Below are 19,300 nucleotides of genomic sequence, written 5' to 3' on the forward strand. Positions count from 1 at the left end.
CACATGTGTTTGTTTGGAATTAAACAAGGTGTACAAAACCAGACTGGTTAATGTTTTTAAAGAAGACTCCAGCTGTAACCTAATCTTTACCTCTTCGTGCCAAGCCTAAATGGATCCTTCAAGATCTTGGCAAAGCTTGAGCAATTTATGGTCTAGGGAGATGGGGTGATTTCCACACCCCCCAGCACCAATGGCACATGCATGAACCAGATGGTTCTGTTACACCTGTCTGCACCCAAAGGTATGGAGGAAAAGTTATAGAGAAATTAGTGGGGAAATGCGATGCATCAATTATATTTCCTGTGTAAATCTTTTTCTACAATTATAGAATTGTTGCAGAATTCATGATATATTGTGATTTATTGAAGTGGTGTAGAATTATATTCTCTGTCCTTAACATTCACCTGCCTTGCTGTGAAGACACAAATGTTATCTCTTACTCAGCAGTGAGAGCCACAAGTTAGTAGAGGAGGAGATACGAACATTTTGGTTCATTATTTTTATGACTGAACAGAAAAAGCCAGCTGAGATCCCTTGAAAAAGCTATTTCACCAGTATTACTTTTAATAAGTTCTACATGATTGCATCTGTTTCTGCTTGTGACAATTGCTCTCTCAAAACGTGCGGATTCTTGGCTGGGTGAAATAAAAAAATAAGAGGTTTCACAAGGCACATTCAAACACAGTGGATTAGGCTCCTATCTGCGGTTATTTAGGTGACTGTGCTGTCATTAGTTTGAGTAGTTACATTTACTGTGTTAATTGCTGGTATAGATGTTATTTCATGCTATCAAACCTATTTTTAGGTCTACTATCATGGTTAGTAAATAACTGCTTGGGTCAATGTGCTCAGTGGGTGTCATTTCTTGGTAATTTTATTAGCTCATCTCACTTCATCCTATGAAAGCTGTTCCCTACAAATAAAATGGAGCAAACAGTAGGGATGCAGAAGTCTTGTAAGGATTAAAACGTGAATAGAGTTGAGAAATTCCCCCTAATCCAGTGTAGATATTGTATTTATTTATTAATAGCTCAAATTCCCTTTCTATCCACAAAATGCTTGCAAGCAGGTCACGGTGTCCTTGGTTCTGGGGGCTCTGCTGCACGGCCCACATTCATGTCCCTGGGCAGGACGCCAGCTGGAATGCTGCTTGCTGCCTGCCCAGCCATTGCTGCAGTGTGCCAGGGTTCAGCACAGTGAGAGAAAGCATGTCTCTGCACTCAGCAGGGCCAAATATTCCCTAGGATGCTGCTGTGTGGACTTTGTATGGTGTCAGGTGTAGCGCTCTAATATTGTGATTGCTCTGGATAGCAGTGCTTAAGCCATACTGCTCCTGTCTTTGCCTTCTCTCTATTACAGAGAGTAGGTATCTCTTCTGCACAGTATAGCTCAGTGTCATGTCCTTGTTTAAAGCGTGATGCGATTGACTGCAGCCTGTTCTGCAGGAAGGGACGTTTGATGTAGGTCTCATCACAGCCTATGGCAATGGCACTCCTTTAGCTACATGGCAGACTCCAAATTACACTGTGATGTGGGAAATCAGGCACAAGCCCATAGCGAAAACTGAAGAGAATGCAGGTAAATCCAAACCTCTTGTTGTTTTTGACACTACAGCAAGAGTAGCTGGTCTGAGATGACTCTGGGGCAGTGGCTCCGCAAGCAGAGCCAGTTAGCCTTGCAGGTTAGCTTTTTATGAAGAAGAAGCCACTGTAGTGACCTGAGTATATCTGAAATGATTTTGTTTCCCTGGATATCGGTATTAGACTGGAGATGCTCAGGCAGCACCCAAGGCAGCCACTTATCCAAGGGATAAGCCTCACACCCCCGCATCTCCGCTGGAGCCAGGGAACCAGCCAAGGCACAAACTAACAATAGTTCAGTGGGTTCAAAACTAGATGCTCAATCAAAACTAGCTCAGAAGATCGCACCTTTTTGCAGCCCCTAGCACAGTACAGTGAATTTTACGGAAATCAATCACATTGTCACCACTTGGTAAAAATACCAAAGTGCTATTGACTGGGCAGAACACACACCCCCATGTGATCACGGATATTGGTTTAACATTTGGTGAGAATATGTAGTATGAGGTTTTGCTATCTTTTGTAATATTGGCATGTTGAAGCTATTTAAATCTCTGCACTTCGGAGCTCATCCTGCTGCAGGCTCATTGCAGGACAGGCTTGTGGTGTTAGATTCCCTGCCTGCCAGACCTAATCAAGGATGATTCAAAGCACTGGGTGGTTGGTGGAAGGAGGCTGTGAAGGGAAGAAAGTTGTAAAAAAAGGCTTGGAAATCACCATGCCTTTTCTTTCTCACGGACAGCACTGCAATCATGTGAAAATCAATCAGAACATGAGCAAAGGGGAAAGGGAGTAAAACTCTTTCCTTTTGATCCAGCAGCTTTCAAAATGGGGGCAAATGCTGGAAGAGCATCTCCTGTACCCTCGGAGCAGGCTCTGATGTTGACCCTGGAGTACCTTATTTCTGAGAGCAATTTTACCTTATGGACTTGCACACATCACGAAACCTTTGTTTCTCTCCCACGAAGGGAAACAAAGCACAGATACAGAGCGACAAAGTGCCTTCATTGCCAAGTAATTTATCTCCAAGTACAGCCAAAGGAGCACCCTGTAGGCTTTCAAAATTATGTATTTGTGCACAGATCAAAAGTGGTAGGTTGAAAACCAGACAGCACACACTTCAGATGCCAACTGAGGATTGGGTGCCCTCCTAATGAGGCACAGTCCTGGGGTCTAGGCAGCAATCTCACCGCTCTCTGGTTGGACCCAGCCCCATGTATGAAGGACATAGGTACTTCTCCATGAATGCCCAAAACCACTGGGAAGATGAAAGCAAAGGGATTGTTCGCATCCAATCAATCAGGTGGTTTCATAAAAACATAGAATGATTTGGGTTGGAAGGGACCTTAAGGCTCATCCAGCTCCAACCCCCCTGCCAAGGGCAGGGACACCTTCCACTAGAGCAGGTTGCTCAAAGCCCTGTCCAGCCTGGCCTTGAACACTGCCAGGGATGGGGCAGCCACAGCTTCTCTGGGCAACCTGTGCCAGTGCCCCACCACCCTCACAGTAAAGAGCTTCTTCCTTATAGCTAATCTAAATCTCCTCTCTTTCAGTTTAAAACCATTTCTTCTTGTCCTATCCCTACATGCCCTTGTAAAAAAAACCTCTTCAGATTTCTTGTAGGCCTCTTTTATGTACTGGAAGCTGTTCTCAGGTCTCCCCAAAGCCTTCTCCAGTCTGAAGTAGGGAGATTTTGGGTTGGGTTTTTTTTCCCCTTTGGTTGGTTGGTTGGTTGATTTTTTCATCCAAGGAACAGGGTTAATGAGTGGCTGTGAATTTTATGCTTATTTGAAAATAACATGCACTAGTCTGTAACTGAGTTTGAAAAGGGCAGAACCATAAAAGTGCTGGGCTTGGAAGAGAGCAGAAGCCTTTCTGCTGGGAAGAGCACTGAGAAAAACTGTTAAATGCCCACCAAGTATACTAATTGCATCCAGTAATACTACTGCACTATACTGTGTGCTGAAATAACAACCGTACTAAAGCTCAACAACAAGCAGGAGTGGAGAAACCTGCAGTTAAACCTCCATTAATACAAGATGGATTAAACTTTTCTTTTTCTTAATCCTCTTTCGCTGTACTTGCATAATCACAATTTAGGTGTAAAAGACAAATAACGACCTAACATTCCTTTTTTTTTATTCTAAACAGCAACAGCCGGGGCTTCTGGAAATTGAAACTGTGATTTCATGATCTGACAGAGCTGGCAAAGCTGTACCCCATCATCTAACAAACTGCTCTGGGCCAAATTTTGGCCAAGGACATGGGACATGAAGCCAAACCCCTGGAGGTTTTTCACCTGAGAGTGACAAGCCACTGGCAAGCACATCTGCATGAGGAGGTTATTTTGCTCCTGTGAAGTTCCTGGTCTTTGTGCAGAGCTGGGAGGAGTCTACTGCATCACCTCAGGGATGCATGGATGGGCAGAGATGGCTGGAGTGAGGGAGATGTACCACTGCCCTGTGTGGATGATGGACCTATCTAAAGAACAGAGGGACTTCACGTTAATGCCCTACAAGCTTCCAGCTCCACCAAGTGCTGCCTGCATTACCGCTTGGCAGTGTATAACGCCAGCTAGATGTGCATGACAGCAAATAGTGTAAAATAGTGTAAATCATGCCAGACATTCTCAAGACATGCCAACTCCTGCAGCTGCATCTGCTGGATATATGTCCATCTGGATCACCTGGAGGATTCTCCAGGAAGCTCCTGCATGTGTGCAGGCCCAGGGATTGGTAAAAGAGTTCAAGTGCAGATACAAATCCCACTGTGGGTGCAGGTGTTGCTTCAACCATTAGTACATATTGTCTGGTTATTATTGACAGGAGGGATGCAGACTGAATCATAGAATTATAGAATGGTTTGGGTTGGAAGGGACTTTAAAGCTCATCCAGTTCCAACCCACTCTGTCAAGGGCAAGAACACCTTCCACTAGAGCAGGTTGCTCAAAGCCCCATCCAGCCTGGCCTTGAACACTGCCAGGGATGGGGCAACCACATGTTCTCTGGGCAAGCTGAGCTTTGGAAGCATAGCCTGTGTTTCATTTGTTCAGGCTTCCTTTGGCTGTGCTCTCCACAGGCTGCAGTGTTAGTCAGAGGTTACTTATTTCTCATATAATGCTAATCTCGGGCTACTCGTGCTGAGCACTCTGGCAGCACAGCTTAGAAACAGAAACAATGCTTGTAGCTGCTTTCACCAGCCCACAGCCTAAGGAGTGACGCCCAGAGGGAGGTGAATGGATCCACACCCCATTGCTCTAAGGCAGCATAGTTTGAGCAAGGGGTTAAAATGCCAAGTGCTTTAATTTACTTTTTGTAAAATTGGGCTAACATTTTTCATTAAAAGTTGTGAGAGTAAAATCTACTCATTGTGCTTTCAGCTGGTGATTGAAGAGGGCGGTTCAGGGTGTGCAGAAGGAGCAACGCAGGCATCACTACAATGTGAGGAGTTAGGTAGGTTATATTTTTTTGGTACCAAATTTTGATTTTACTTCTCAAGGTGGAATTTGCCTCCTGAAGGCCACAGCGTTTTTGCAAATGATACAGACTGTGTGGAAGCCCGTCAGGAAACATTGACTGAAGGGCTCAGAGGAACTGCAAACAGCCCCGTAAGTGAACACACCAGTCAATACAAGAAAGCACTCCCCACGGAGCAGAACCAGCTGCCTTCAAACCTGCAAAGGGACCATCAGCATCAGCAGCCACTCTCCCTCCTGCTTCCCCACACCTTGCCCTTGCCCATCAGCAGATGAGGAGGGAGCTGCTGCACCACCCTACAGGTGGTACAGCTGCTGCACCACCTCTACAGCAGAGCCATGACAGAGAGGAGGTTCTCCTGGGTGTTTTGGTATCTAATGGCTGCTGCTTTAAATAAGACTTATGCAAATGTCCTTTGCCACAAACTTATATAACTACCGAGTATCTGTCAACTCAAAGTTTGACATGTAAGTGCTGGGTTTTTTTTCCAGTATATTTTATTTTTGGAAAGAAATACAATAGGGCATGATTTTCTGCTTGTGCGTGTCTCCATCAAAGGTACTTTTCTAAAATGAATGAAGCTTTCTGGTAAAGCGTTTGACCTATTTCATCACTGATGTAACAGGTTGCCAAGAAATAAAAAGCAGCCAAATTGTTCCTATTTATTTGTGAAGCTGTGATACAAGGTGTAGTTAGAAAAGCTTCTAAAACTTGAACTGTTTAATGAACCTCCAGTTATTTTCTATATGGGCTGCTCAGATACGAGTCAGTAAGAACACCACAAAGTTTTGACTAACAAAACCCTATACATTATATTTTCTTTTTTTCAGCTAGAACTGGCTAAGTTGGTTTCTGCAGGGAAAAGTTTCCAGAAATGCAGCCTAAGGTTCAATAGCCTGAAAGAAATCGTGCTGCAGAGCTACCCAGTCTGCCACACTTAATGAATAGCCCAGTGCCTGCATGGGCTCTTGTCTTCTCTGCATGTAAAATATCTCAAAAGCCATATCCAGACCCAAAACAAGGTGGTGGAGGCACCCATGCTCTTTCAGATAGGGAGAAGGTGCCAGGAACATGAAATGCTGCAGAAAAGCCCTGGGAAACAGAGGAGAAATGCTTTGTTTCTGCTAGAAGGTATTTTCCAGGATAGACTACACTGTGGACCCCAAGGAGGTACAGTAGGTGAGATGGATGGTTAAATGAGTGCCAGCATTGCTTTTGCCAACATGGGTTGTTTGCCACTATGCTCTCTGCCTGCAGTATTTCCTCTGCCTTTGCAAGCCCTGGTAGAAACGAGGCAGGAGGAGCCTTGCCTTGTGTTACTACCTGAGACAAACCCATGATACCTATCTTGTACTGACATCAGGTAGCAGCTCTTAGGTAAAAAATGCTATTGAAATCTTGACTGTGCTTTCTTTCCCTATTAAGTTATTTCTTACAACTTAAGCAATAAACCTTGAGGCAAGCAATGTGGATTCATCCATCAGTTCTGGTGGGGAGGTGTATATCTTTCTGGAGGCATCTGACAATAGTTGATTTTATGATGCAAAAGTGAAGGTTATCCAGGTGATATCTTTTTTCTTGTTTTCCATACAAAAGCATGCATAGGTACCTGTTGGAGGAAGCAGACCTTATTCACCATCTGGAGCCAATGCACACCGGTGTCACTCCACTGGCTTTAGCATTTCTATATGGAAAAGTCTTAGTGCTGAGGAAAACAAAACTAATGGATGGTATAGAGACAGCTACAGCATGTGTTAAATGCTTGAATGTTTCCTGCTAGATCTGCAGTATTTTCCTGCTTATGCAAGAATCATGAAGGTGGCTGCTCTTCTTTAATGTGTGTGTTTTGTTAGATTTGGCCGAATGTTCAATGACTTGCGCAAATAAGTCCATTTCCTAAGTGAGAAGGAAAAAGTCCTGTCCTCCCTCCAAATAAGCAGCCAGGCCCCTTCTTTCTGACTTCTGTGGCCCCAGATTAAATGCTTTAAATTCTATTTTATAAACAAAGTTGTGTCAATTTCACAGTGTTGGTATAGTTAAAATTTAGTATCTCCTGATGAAGTGTTAGGTTGAATGAAATTATTAGTATGGTTATAGTTTATACGCAGAAATTAAACGTGTGTACACAGGGCTTTCATGGGCATTAATGTTACAGCTTTTCTGAGAAAAAAAAAAAAAGGGTACAAAGAAGTACCCAAAAAACCCTATCACTCCCACCCAAAAGGCCCATAGCCTGATCAAGTTGTGCAGGTTTTGGGAAAAAAAATGGTAACCAAACAATGCAGCTTCTCTGCTAGGTAAAAGCCTCTGTGGGACCACTGTGGCCACACAGAATCTCTTCCTATAACTGAGACGCAGGTTTTACTTGCAGAGAACAGAGCAAGCCTGTGAAGTCTTGCAGGCTGTGTATGACGCTGTTACCCATTCTGTGCCCCATCCGAACGCTGTGGATGCCTGCCCTGCCTGCTGCCAGTCCTGCAGCACCCAGCACTGTGCCTGGCTCCCACATCGCGAGGAGAGGTGTATGGCAGTGCTGAGTGAACCTGACGACAACTTGCTTCTTCAGCCTGCGTGAAATCACACACCAGATCCTCCACTACCAACAACCAGGTAGGTCTGTAAAGGGTCCCATCACTTTATTTTATTCTGTTCACATTTAATAACACAGGCACAGCGGAGATTTGAAACACGTGACACTAGGTGTTGTGACTGGTTCATTTACAGAGACATGTTACAAGTGAGTTCACATCTTCAAATCTTTTCAAGATTCCAAAATTTCTTGTTTCCCTGAGTTGCATGACATCTGCCATCAGATCTGCCTGTTGGTCAGTGAGTGAGAGAACAACATCGGTAACAAGACAGATGTGATTAGAGATTAAATGATCCTATAGCACTGCTGCTGATTTGTCCCTTAATTTATAGGTTTGCATACATCAAACCTGTGCTTCCTGTGAGTACTGGAGTGGGGAGCAAGACAGGCTCAGGCACCACACTGAGGAGCAGCAATCAGCCCCCTGGCCCTAGCAAAGCACTGGATGGCATAAAAGACACAGTATTTACAGAAGAGGCCAAATTCTCTTTTGGGTTATACCTGAGCAGCACCATCAGCTACAGGTGTAACAGGTGGAAAATGGCCATCACTGTTAATAGGAGTTTGAAGGCAGTAAGACTTTTGCTAACAGACAATTCATTATGGAGCATCAGTTGTGGAGCAGCTGGGTAATAAATACCAGAACAAAGTAAATAGAAAGCTGCTATTGCACTTGCATGCTCTGAAACTCTATTAACTGATCCACAAAATCTACATGTTGGTGTGAAAATAGATGCAATATAAGACATTAACATAAAGGATGGAAAGTTTTCTGGTTTGCCTTTTAATGGCATACTTCAGTTATAAAGATCAATTGAATTTAAGATTTTTATGGAGGAAGTATGAGAACATGTCTGCCTGTGTCTCCCAATGCAGATTTTTCTATTACTTTGTCAGGTCACATTGGTTAAAAAAATGTTCTCAATTTAATACTACAGCAAACTAGTACAAGTACACACAGGGCTTTATGGAGAAACACGGTACTGGTAACTGACTCATATATTTTAAACAGCAAGAAGTCGGGGTTTACAGGCAGGAGACCTGTCCTCAACAAACCTCGGGGGTATGGTAGTGCACAGCATAGGAGCAAGTAACTACAGAATCATTACAAATATCAAAACAACTAAAAGCTTCCAAGTTCAAACACATCAAGTCATTCACAGACAAGCTGAATAGAATGTGTACAGATGATTTAACTAGTAAAATATAACAAAAACAAAGCTAAAGAACTTTGGTGGGAGATTGCATTCCATATTTTCATAGCATCACTGCAGTCCTCAAGTCAGCATTGTCCACTGTCCTTGTCCCTCTAGTACATACTCAAAACAGATATTTGAGTACAGTCAGGTTCTAAGTCACTTCTGTGAGGGCATTTTTTTTTCTTTCTACTCAGATATGACATGAAGGTTGTTTATTTTTATCCATTTTATTTCTTCTTTTTTTCAGAAATCATTTTCCTCATTCAGAGAAAAATATTTGTTTATTTAAAAATCAAGATTATGAAAAGTGTATCAAATTCTGTGTTCACTACTCCAAAAAGGCCATTCAATTTTCTCTTTGTACCATCTGGTTACATGCTAGCAAAATTTTTAGCAAAAGTAAACTTAACTCTGGAATAATTGATCTCAAATTAGCAGCTACTGAAATCACAGAGACTATCAAGTGGACTGGGCTATATTCCCCTGTTCAGGATGGTAAACCTACCTCTCCTGCTAAAGTCAGCGTTAAAAATCATATGGGAAAAAGTAACAGAAAAATAATACTTGTGTGTTGCCAAATTCCGTAATCATGTGTCTCCTTTTATGGTCTCAAAATTTAGCTTTTTGTTGGCTTGTTGTTATATTTTGGGATTTTTAGTCTGTAACTGCCAACATTACATCTTTCAGCAAATCCAGATGGTGACAGAAGTACAGCTTTAACGTTTCAATTCGTATTTCTTTCTCTTTCGTTATGGCTTTCTCGGAAACATGGGTAAGTGATGCTCCAGTGCTGGAAATCAGGTGTCATGTGATAACACTTGGTTCTGTCCAAACACGCAAACTTTCTTGCTTTGTGCTGGAGAGTCTTTTCTTTGGAAGCGGTTTGAGTCCAAACAGGCGGCAAGCAGCAACTCGGTACTTCTTTGACATGATGTTGTAGAGGATGGGGTTGATGGCTGCACTAAGGTAGAAGAGAACAAAGGACACCAAATTGCAGTACTGGCTGATCACTGCTATCTCCAAGGATCCAGCTTCAAAGGATTTGGAAAATAAATATCGTCCTACGTGAAAAGGCAACCAGCAGAGTATGAAAGCAAATACCACCACAACTAAAATAAAAACAGCAGAAGAAATTGTGTTAAGAATTAGTATTAAAATATGGGTGATTAAAATTCTATTTTAAAATTATATTTCTTTAAGAAATTAATCACAAAGTTTGAAAATGCGCCCCATATGTTTTCAGGTTCATGTCTCTCAATACAGTTTCTGAGGTATAAATTAGCAACACTTAAAACACATTGATCAAATCCAAACAGACTGTCTGTATATTACACAACTAATATGACATAGCACACTTCCAACCTATAAAACTTAGGTTTTCATAAATAGAGAATGAAAGAATCAAAACGGTGACAAAAACAGCATGATGATCTGTCATCTGCAGTGTGTAACAAAAGAAAACTATGTATGATGTGATAGACTCAACTCTGTGGTTTATAACAAAGAATGTAATCTCTGGAAAGCAAAATTATTTAAGGCAAAGGCCCAAAAATAAAACAAACCACCAGAATGTGGACTTCTAGAGCACACACCGCAAGGTAAGAACAGAGAAGTGGTGCACCCCTGCAGTTTGCCCGTTTTTTGGAACATGAATTACTCCAATAAGAGTAAAATTAAACATATATACTTCATAGTTATATAGTATATATGTAATATTATACTATCACTATGATTGTGTTTATATGTAAAAATAATGTATGTAGAATAATAGGAATGTGTGAGCTTTGAACACTTGCCCATTTGAATTTCCACCCTAGAGAAAGGGAAACATTTTCCATTTATTTCCTGTGTGTTATTGATCTTTCTTACCTTTCTTCTTTTTCACAATGCTTGAGTGTATATCTGTTAATACACCAGAGAAAGAAAACCCAAAAATTTGAGCAAGGTGTTTTTGACATTCTTAAGCCATTTTCACCTGTAAACCTGTTCTCCCATGTTAGCAATCCTGCTTTCTCATGTCAAGTCCCAGCAGATAACAAAATTCAAAGAGCTAAGAGGAATTGTTATAGGGATCTTTTCCCAACAACTTCCTGAACAAGCATTCCCGCGTTTAAATAGATACTTATGCAGGACTTATGGTGGGCTATAAGGCACAGGGCTGAGGTTCAGAGTACATTTTTCAGGTCTGCATCTTCTTGAGTGAACCACTTCAGTTTTTTCCTTAGTATCTTCACCTACAGAATTCAGATAACGCTTCCCTTGCTCACAAGTGGAGCTTAATCCATGTAATGAATATTACCATGATGGTCATTACGAACAGGCTTTTAAGCATAGTCAGTATTTTCATATGTAGACATGTATATTCCTAGTCAGAAATAGACAGTTTGATCTTCACGCATGCAGAATCACCTTGATTTCAATAGGAACTGGGTATGATAACTGCTTTGCAACGGCATGTCTAGATGTTTAATTAAGGACCTAGAAGCGTAACCTTTCTCTACAATTTAGAAGAGGTGCTGATGCTAATCCCATTTACTTGATGTTCCATGCAGAACATCAACAGCAGTGAGAGCAGATTGTATTGAGTATCTGCTCATTCTGAGCCCTTGTTAATTTCTTTTCTTTCCATCAGACTGTTATCATTTAGAGAATATTGGCTCCCTGTCAGAGGATGGTCTTGCCACTGTCTTACTTGGTTGTCAGACCTTGTAAAAGGAAAAAAAGGAAAAAGGTGTCTGAAATACTGTAATGGTTGTGGCAATGCTTCAGGGCAGGAATAAACAGTTATTATTTCAAAATTCTTTATAGTTAAGTATGCAGAAATATAAACATGGTAGTAATATATGCTAGCAATTTACTTAGAATAAGTAGACATTCATAAGCCTGAAACTCTAGAAGTGTAAATGATGAATTACTTCCAAGGTCACACCAGACTGAAGTAATCCTATTGATCATAAAATGTAGCTGAAAGGGCACAAAGAATGCTGTGGGTTTTATTATTCTTCCTGCTATTGCGTAATAATACAAAAAATCAGTTAGGCTCCCAGTTAATATTTAAAGGTACTTAGGACACACCGCCACCTCTTCATCTATCTTATTAGCCCATCACTTCAGCACAGCTTAAATGAGCACAGCAGAGCTGCTGCCCATGAAACCTTCTTCACATAAAGCATCTCATTGCTGCTGAAATCCATGGGTTGACTTGCACTGCAGAGGACTTTTGCTTCAATAAAGGCACTCAGCAGCAGTAGGATTCTGCAGTTTTTAGGCACTAAACTGCAGAACAACTTTTTGATTTTGTGCATTGAACTCCGAAACATGCACTGAGTTAGTACGTTAAAATTTGTGTTTCCATGTGCCAGCAATATCTGTCGTTTAAACCATTTAGCAATGTCAATATACAAAGTTAGGAATGACAGTGTCTGTCATCTTGATCCTGTCTTCTTGAAGTCAGTGAGAATTTACAAGATCACAGACCTCAAAGGAGATGCAGTGCTCCCTGTTCATCACATCCTGGTGTCTTGTTAATATAAGAAGGCAGATTAATTTTACAAGCACGGCCATGTAAGCTTATGATATTTGCTAAATTTGCTAAAACCTCAGCACTCTTTTCATGTGAAACTAAATGTACATCATATCCTGCTTTGCTTAGTCTGCAGTTCAACTTTGTGGCTTGAGAAAGGTTTCCTTTTGTTTAAAAATGAAATAAACTATCTTTCTGTAAATAACATCGGTACTCACAACCAAAGAGGAAAAATGTTAAAGAAATCTCCAGGGCACTAGCTAATTATAACCATAATATTTGTCCTTGCCAGTGATTGTTATTAACATTTAACTGCTTGAGAGTCTTCAGCTCAAACCAGTTAGAAACAAATGTAGGGAGACAGAAGAGTTATTCTACAATAGCTTGAAGTGTAGCACTTTGTATGAAGCGTTTTCGATAAATGCTTTCCTTTGGAAACAGCTATAGAGAACTACCAAGTGTTCTCAGTCTTTCTCTCACACACACACAACACACAGACACAGAGACACAAGCACATGCATCCTTTGGAAAAACAGTGCAAGAAGAGTCGTACCTAACATTTTCACAGTTTGCTTGTTGTTCTTATCCCTGATGACAGTGTTTGGACCAATGTTCTTTCTCTTTCTCCTCCAGAGCTTCCTCCCAATGAGGCTGTACAGCACAGTCAGGCAAAACACAGGCAGGAAAAAGAAGATGCTGGAGGTCCAGACCATGATTGTGAGGAGCCCTGAGCGGATGGCATACTCTGTGGCTCGGCACTCGTTGGTGCTCAGGGGGTTTGTGCCATTCTCATGCTCGACCCCCACCAAGATGAAGATGGGTCCAGCGCTAATGAAAGAGATGCCCCAGAGGAAAAGGATGACCAGCTTGACCTTCCCCTTGGTAATGATCACTTTAGCTCGGAGGGGAAAGCAGATGGCAACATACCGTTCCACGCTAAGGGCAGTGATGTTGAGGATGGTGGAGTAGGTGCAGCTCTCGCTGATGAACTGGAAAAGCTTGCAGAGGAGATCCCCGAAATTCCAGGGCCGGTACTGCCAGAGGCGAAAGAGGTCCAGGGGCATGCAGAGGAAGATGAGCAGGTCGGAGAAGGCCATGCTGGACAGGTAGAAGTTGGTGGTGGTCCTCATGTCCCGGAACCGCGACACCACCAGCATGGTCATGAGGTTGCCAATGATCCCGATGACGAAGAGGAGGATGCAGGCTACTGTGATGCCTGTAAGCACTGGTGCGGGAAACAGGTGCAGCGGGGGCTCGCCGCCCGTCCGGTTCTCCGCGTCGCGGCTGCCCGCGCTCCCCTCCCGCATCCTGCCGCCGCGGGCTGCGCATCACCGCCCGGAGATCCCCGCGCCCCCGCAGCCCCAGCCCGGCCTCCGCGCCGCTGCGCGCCCTCCGCTGCGCTGCTCGGGCAGGTGCGGAGGGCGGGGAGGGACGGGCGGCCCCGCCCCGCCGCTCTCCGGGTGCTGCTGCTCCCCCCCGGGCCCCGAGGTGTGGGGACAGAGGGGCTGGTCCTCGCCGGCGCGTCACGTGAGACGTGGGTGCGCTAGCTCCGCGGGCGCGGACCGGCGCCGCAGGACCAAGAACTAGCCCAGCCCCGCAGCGCAGATCCGGCGCGCTGGCAAGGTCCGCACCGGCAGCATCGCTTAAACTTTCTTCCCAAGTCCGGGCGCGGGGCTGTGGGGTTTCGGCGCTTCCCACCCAGGACAAACGCTCCCCGCCCGGCACCGCTGCCTGAACCGCTCCTGCCCGGGGTGCGGGTACCAACAGTCGCTGCTGCGAGGGGCGGTCGAAGTCTCCAGAGTGCGGTGCCTCCCTTGCCTGCAGCCGGGATGCCGCTCCTTGCCCGCGCACATACAGTTGCTGGTGCCCGGGGTGCGCGGTCCTGCGCGGCACGTGGAGATGTCGCGGAGGGTATAGGAATACAGGGGTGGCTGCAGATTCTTCCGTCTCGTTTCGTACCTTTGTTTTGCCCTTGGATCTTGGCAGGAGCCCGGTAAAGGCTCCAGTTCAGTGAAGCTGCAGTCATCACTCTCTTCTACATGGTTTATCTGCAATTAAATTTTGATTTGACATGTTTCTGTTGTCCTACGCTCTGCTCCATGCGGACATTTACATTTCTGTACTGTGTGTTTCGCCACTGCAGACTCATATATACTACTAAATGACAGTATTGTATTTGAGAAGGAATCAGACAGAAGCAGCACAAGGTGAGACCAGAGACAGTAAAATCACACACACACACACACACACACACACACACACACACACACACACACACACACACACACCCCAGCACTCATTTCTCCGTCTTCCTTTCCAACTCGTCCTCTGAAAGTGTCTGTGAGAGTGTGCTACTGCCCAACCTCTTTTCACTCCTTTCTTTAATCTACCCAGAGGAGCTACATCCTTTCCCTTGTACCCCATGTCCCAGGTGGCAACCAAGGCTTCAAATCCATGCATCTAGTTTAATTCAGCTGAGAAACAGCTGTATGAGTTTTTTCCCATACATGCGCTCCCATACATGTTCACCTACTAGAATTATGATTTCACAGCTGTGGAGAGATAGAGTGTAAGTGCTGCCTGTGCTTGTTTCTGTAATTTGCTTTCTGTCCTAATGTAAGCATTAGCCTTAGTGCCTTCCCCATATCCTAATTTGGACTATATATTTCTGCAATTTTGTTGGAATCAGTACTCATCCTCCCGCTCTTGAACCATGAGATAGTTTTGTAGCAAGTTACTCAACAGTTGCTGAATTTTATGGGGATGGCTACACATCAATTGCAGTTGAAAGGAAGAAAGAACCTAATGTGCTTATCACTTAGTTTATCCAGTTGCCTATGGAATTGTTTTATAGGTTTCTGAAGAAAAATCACAGGCTTTACGCCACCGATGTACAGTTATTTCATACTAAAATGTTGTGTCAAATCTAATTTAAATTACATTGCACCGCGTTATGAAGGAGCTAGTAACTGTCTCTTTGTTTAAACTGCCAAATACTTAGTATTATTATAAAGAATTATTTCACTTTGGGATTCTTTTTGTGACAAATTCTCAGGCCAGTGGTATTCACTGCAGGATGTTGATATTTAGCAGATAAAATGATCTGAAGGTATAAATGTGACTTCTCTGTGTACTGAGGATCCTTCATTCTAATGAAATTCTTTCAGTTTTTGCTGAGCTGTATCTTGTAAAAAATGACTATTTCCCTTTCCCCAGGGAAAGAGAAAGCTTCCTTTTTTTTTATTATTTGTACGTACTGATGTGTGTAGCAAAATCAAGTAGCAAAAAGTGAGGTAACATGATACATATATGCTGAAAAAATTGAGCTTGTAATGTAGTGATTTAACAATTCATTGTGAGCTTGATGTGTTGTGATGAGCCCATGGGATCAGAAAGCAGTTGTGCTTTGAATCCAGCAACACTGAGCCCCTTCTTATTTGAAGGGTACCATGACTCAAAGTCTTCTCTGGCTGCTCTTCCTTCATGGGGTCAGAGCCAGAAAAAATGTTATCTGAGGGAGAAGGAAAACAGCTCCAGTTTAATGACTCTTTCTGATTTTTTTCTTTTTTTTTTTTTTTTTCAATTGTAAGCCAAATTTTGATGTGATTATAAAGAACTGACATCTCACAAACTTTATGATAATGAGTTCCTGGCTCTGCTTTGCATATGCTGAAGGACAATGGTGAAGATAGCAATGATAGAAGGTATAAGAACTGAGAAAGAAAATATCTTTAGGCTCCAGAGAGTTAGTTATTAGCCCTCAGATGCAAGAACAATACTTTTATGCTGCCTTACCAACTGCAGAAAAGATTGAAATTGCTAATGTTATTGGGGTGAGAGAAATTAACAGAAAGAGGCTGAAGTTAAATACTTTTTATGCTCAGTTTTATCTGGATGTGTGAACAAAACATACATTAACAAATAATTTTTAAAAGTATAATGGACATTTACCGTGGAACTTTTAAAATACTGGTGCTTCTTTCAGTACCTTTAAAGCTGTGTTGAGCACTGAAGAGAAGGTAGAAGAGAGTTTCTTTTTATGGAGTTTTGAAATCTCTCTCCTCTGTTCCATTCTTTCCATTTTCTTCTCATCCAATGAAGCTTTAATTCTTGTTTATATCATTGCTTGTTGTCATGGGAATATCTGAAGGCTTTGAATATAGAATGATTGTGGTTTTATTGTGAAGAGATGAAGAAACTGGAAAACAGACTTCAAGGGAGAGAGCTCCCATTTAAAAATGACGCACCTCCAACAATTCACAGAAAAGCAAATGCAGGAGTTTTTGTTATATTCAGGGGCAGAAGATGTTTTGACTTCTATTATAAGTGTATTTTAAGAACAGAAGGTGGTATTTGGTATATGCTTTCAAAGGTTATGGTTTTGCAACTATCATCATTGAATAGTGTTGACGAAATAATGGTAATCTAACTTCATACCGTAAAACCTAGAATGTGCTCAAATCACTTTATAGTTGTTTATGTGGCAGTAAACATCTTCAAGCAGACTTCAAAACAGAGTTAGTTTATTTATCAGCAAAGCAGTGCTTTAATAGCACTAATTCAGAGGCATCTGCTTTAGACTTGGTTTTTCACTATTCTTCAGCTCACTGTGCCACTGGGTCATGCCCTGGACATTCATGTCCCTCTTCTTTAGATTTGTTCACCAATTGGAGAGAGAACATGGCTCACTGGTGTCATGTTTTAACATCAGCTGGCAAGTAAGCGCTGTGCACCCACTCACTTGCTCCTTTCTGGTGGGATGGAGGAGAGAATCAAAAGAGTAAAATGACAAAACATGGGCTGAGATAAAGACAGTTTAATAGGGTACAGCAAAAGCTGCATACAAGCAAAGCAAATCAAGGAATTAATTCGCCACTTCCCATGGTCAAGCAGGTGTTCAACCATTCCCATGAAAGCAGGGCTCCATCACACTTAATGGTCACTTGGGAAGACAAATGCCATCGCTTTGAACGTCCCCTGCTTCCTCCTTCTTCCCCAGCTTTACATGCTGAGCATGCTGCCACATGGTACAGAATAGCCTTTGGGTCAGTTGGGGTCAGCTGTCCCAGCTGTGTCCCCTCCCGATCCTTGTGCACGCCCAGCCTGCTCGCGCGTAAGGATGTGTGAGGAGCAGCAAAGACCTTGACTCTGTGTAAGCACTGCTCAGCAGTGACTAAAACATCCCTGAATTATCAGCACTGCTTCCAGCACAAATCTAAAATACAGCCCCATATCAGCTACTATGAAGAAAGTAAACTCTACCCCAGCCAAAACCAGCACAATTTGTCACAGGTATGTTTGCTCTGAGTTGAAAGTACAAAGTTTTTATTAAATAATAATTTCTAGCGTGAGAGTAGTAGATGTGTCCTGTAACTTTGTTTAATTTTTTTTTCCATATCATTGGACAGACATATATTTTTGATCTCAAAAGATCTGCCAGTTTTGATTAAGCTGTCCTGGCTTTGGATGGAAATGTTCACCTGACTTACGTGTGTTTATTAATATTCCTTATGATTTGAGTTCCGATAGTGCCAGAACATGCAGGATGGGATTGCATGGTTAATTATTCTCAGCCATCCTTTCTTGTTGATACTTCTGTCTCGTGTTAAATGGGGAGTGATAACTTGGCTCGATTCAACAGCAAATCTGCAGTTAATCCACTTTGCCTTCACCCAGCAGTTATATGTGCTAAATAACCATAACTTGATGCAAATTGAGAATAATATGAACTGAGGAATTTACAATTGGAAGTATCTTGAGAAGGAATTTGTGCCTTGAATTCTATTGTGTTTAAATTGCTGGTTTCTGAAAGGCAGTTTGAACAACTTTGCATTTCCTAATGTTTGCTAATGCTGTGAGTGTTATATATGTGATGTGCTCATGAAAATGGGAGCTGCTTAAACCAACAGGCTTCTGCCCTAAGTTGCAGTCTTGTCTCACTGACAAGACCAAAGCAGTTTGACAGCATTTCTGTCATGCCCTGGTGTCACAACAAAATGTCACTTTTAAGACTTATAGAGGAAATTAACGGAAATGTCTATACACGTTTGGATTATGAAAGTCTCAGGAAGAGGTGTGGTATTACAAAGCAATAGTGATGTAGTGGTCAGGCAGTTAACTGTGGTATCCTGGCAATCAGATTTTTAACAGGATTTTTAACATATGATATAGCATGCAATTCAGTTTGTTACTAGAGAAAAGTATGGAGAACCAAGTTTTGGAAAATTCTGATGAAAACTGATGAAAACTTCCATGTAATTCTACATAAAAAAAAACCAAACCCAAACCCAACCTGTGAAAATTGGATCAGACCCAACAATATCCTAATTTGTCTTCCATTTCTGCTACTGAATAATACAAGGTGCCTTGGAGGGATGAACCAGATCTTGTCTCACTGTGCCTATTTATGCCATATTGATCATTGCATTCAGTCTTTTCTTAGAACCTAATATTTAGATGCAATCTGACAACTAAAATGATGAATTTCAAAACCTCAGTGTATGAATCAGGCTTTTTAACTGTTTGCATGGATTACAGCAAATGCATCCCTGATCCTGAGTAGGCAGTGAATACTGCTGCAATACAAACAATAATAATTACATTTACTAAGGCAAAGAGAGGCAAAAAATAGAAGTCCATTTCCATGAAGTAATGGAAGGTACAATAAAAGCCAGTTAATTTGGCATGTCCTCTTTCCCATGGAAACACCAGAAAAGTGAAAACCCTTTGCTAAAATAAAAGCGGTCTGTATGAAAGGAATAATTTCTTTTGAAAACCTGTGGGCATCCCTGCCATTTGAGGCTGCTCAACCCTAGACATGGCATACTGGTTCCAGTGGAGTTTGGCATGGATGGGGAGAGACACATACATACACAGACCTACGTGTCTGATTACTGAGGCTTGAGGCATGCCCATCTCTTCCAAATAAAGCC

The 19,300-nt window shown here is 42.4% G+C and overlaps 1 protein-coding gene across 1 annotated transcript; it reads right to left on the reverse strand.

Moving 5' to 3' along the window:
* Positions 1–7,677: 7,677 nt before the first annotated feature.
* On the reverse strand, positions 7,678–13,934 carry GHSR (growth hormone secretagogue receptor). Its single transcript, XM_062603099.1, has 2 exons — positions 12,922–13,934; positions 7,678–9,954 (listed from the first exon to the last, which is right to left on the reverse strand). The coding sequence occupies exons 1-2, from the start codon at positions 13,673–13,675 to the stop codon at positions 9,650–9,652; spliced, it is 1,059 nt and encodes a 352-aa protein (XP_062459083.1). The 5' UTR covers positions 13,676–13,934; the 3' UTR covers positions 7,678–9,649.
* Between the last annotated feature and the right edge of the window lie 5,366 nt (positions 13,935–19,300).

The sequence above is a fragment of the Pezoporus occidentalis genome, unplaced genomic scaffold (assembly GCF_034315485.1).
Source record: "Pezoporus occidentalis ecotype Australia unplaced genomic scaffold, CSIRO_AGI_Poc_V1 ctg8, whole genome shotgun sequence".
Classification (NCBI taxonomy): Eukaryota; Metazoa; Chordata; class Aves; order Psittaciformes; family Psittacidae; genus Pezoporus; species Pezoporus occidentalis.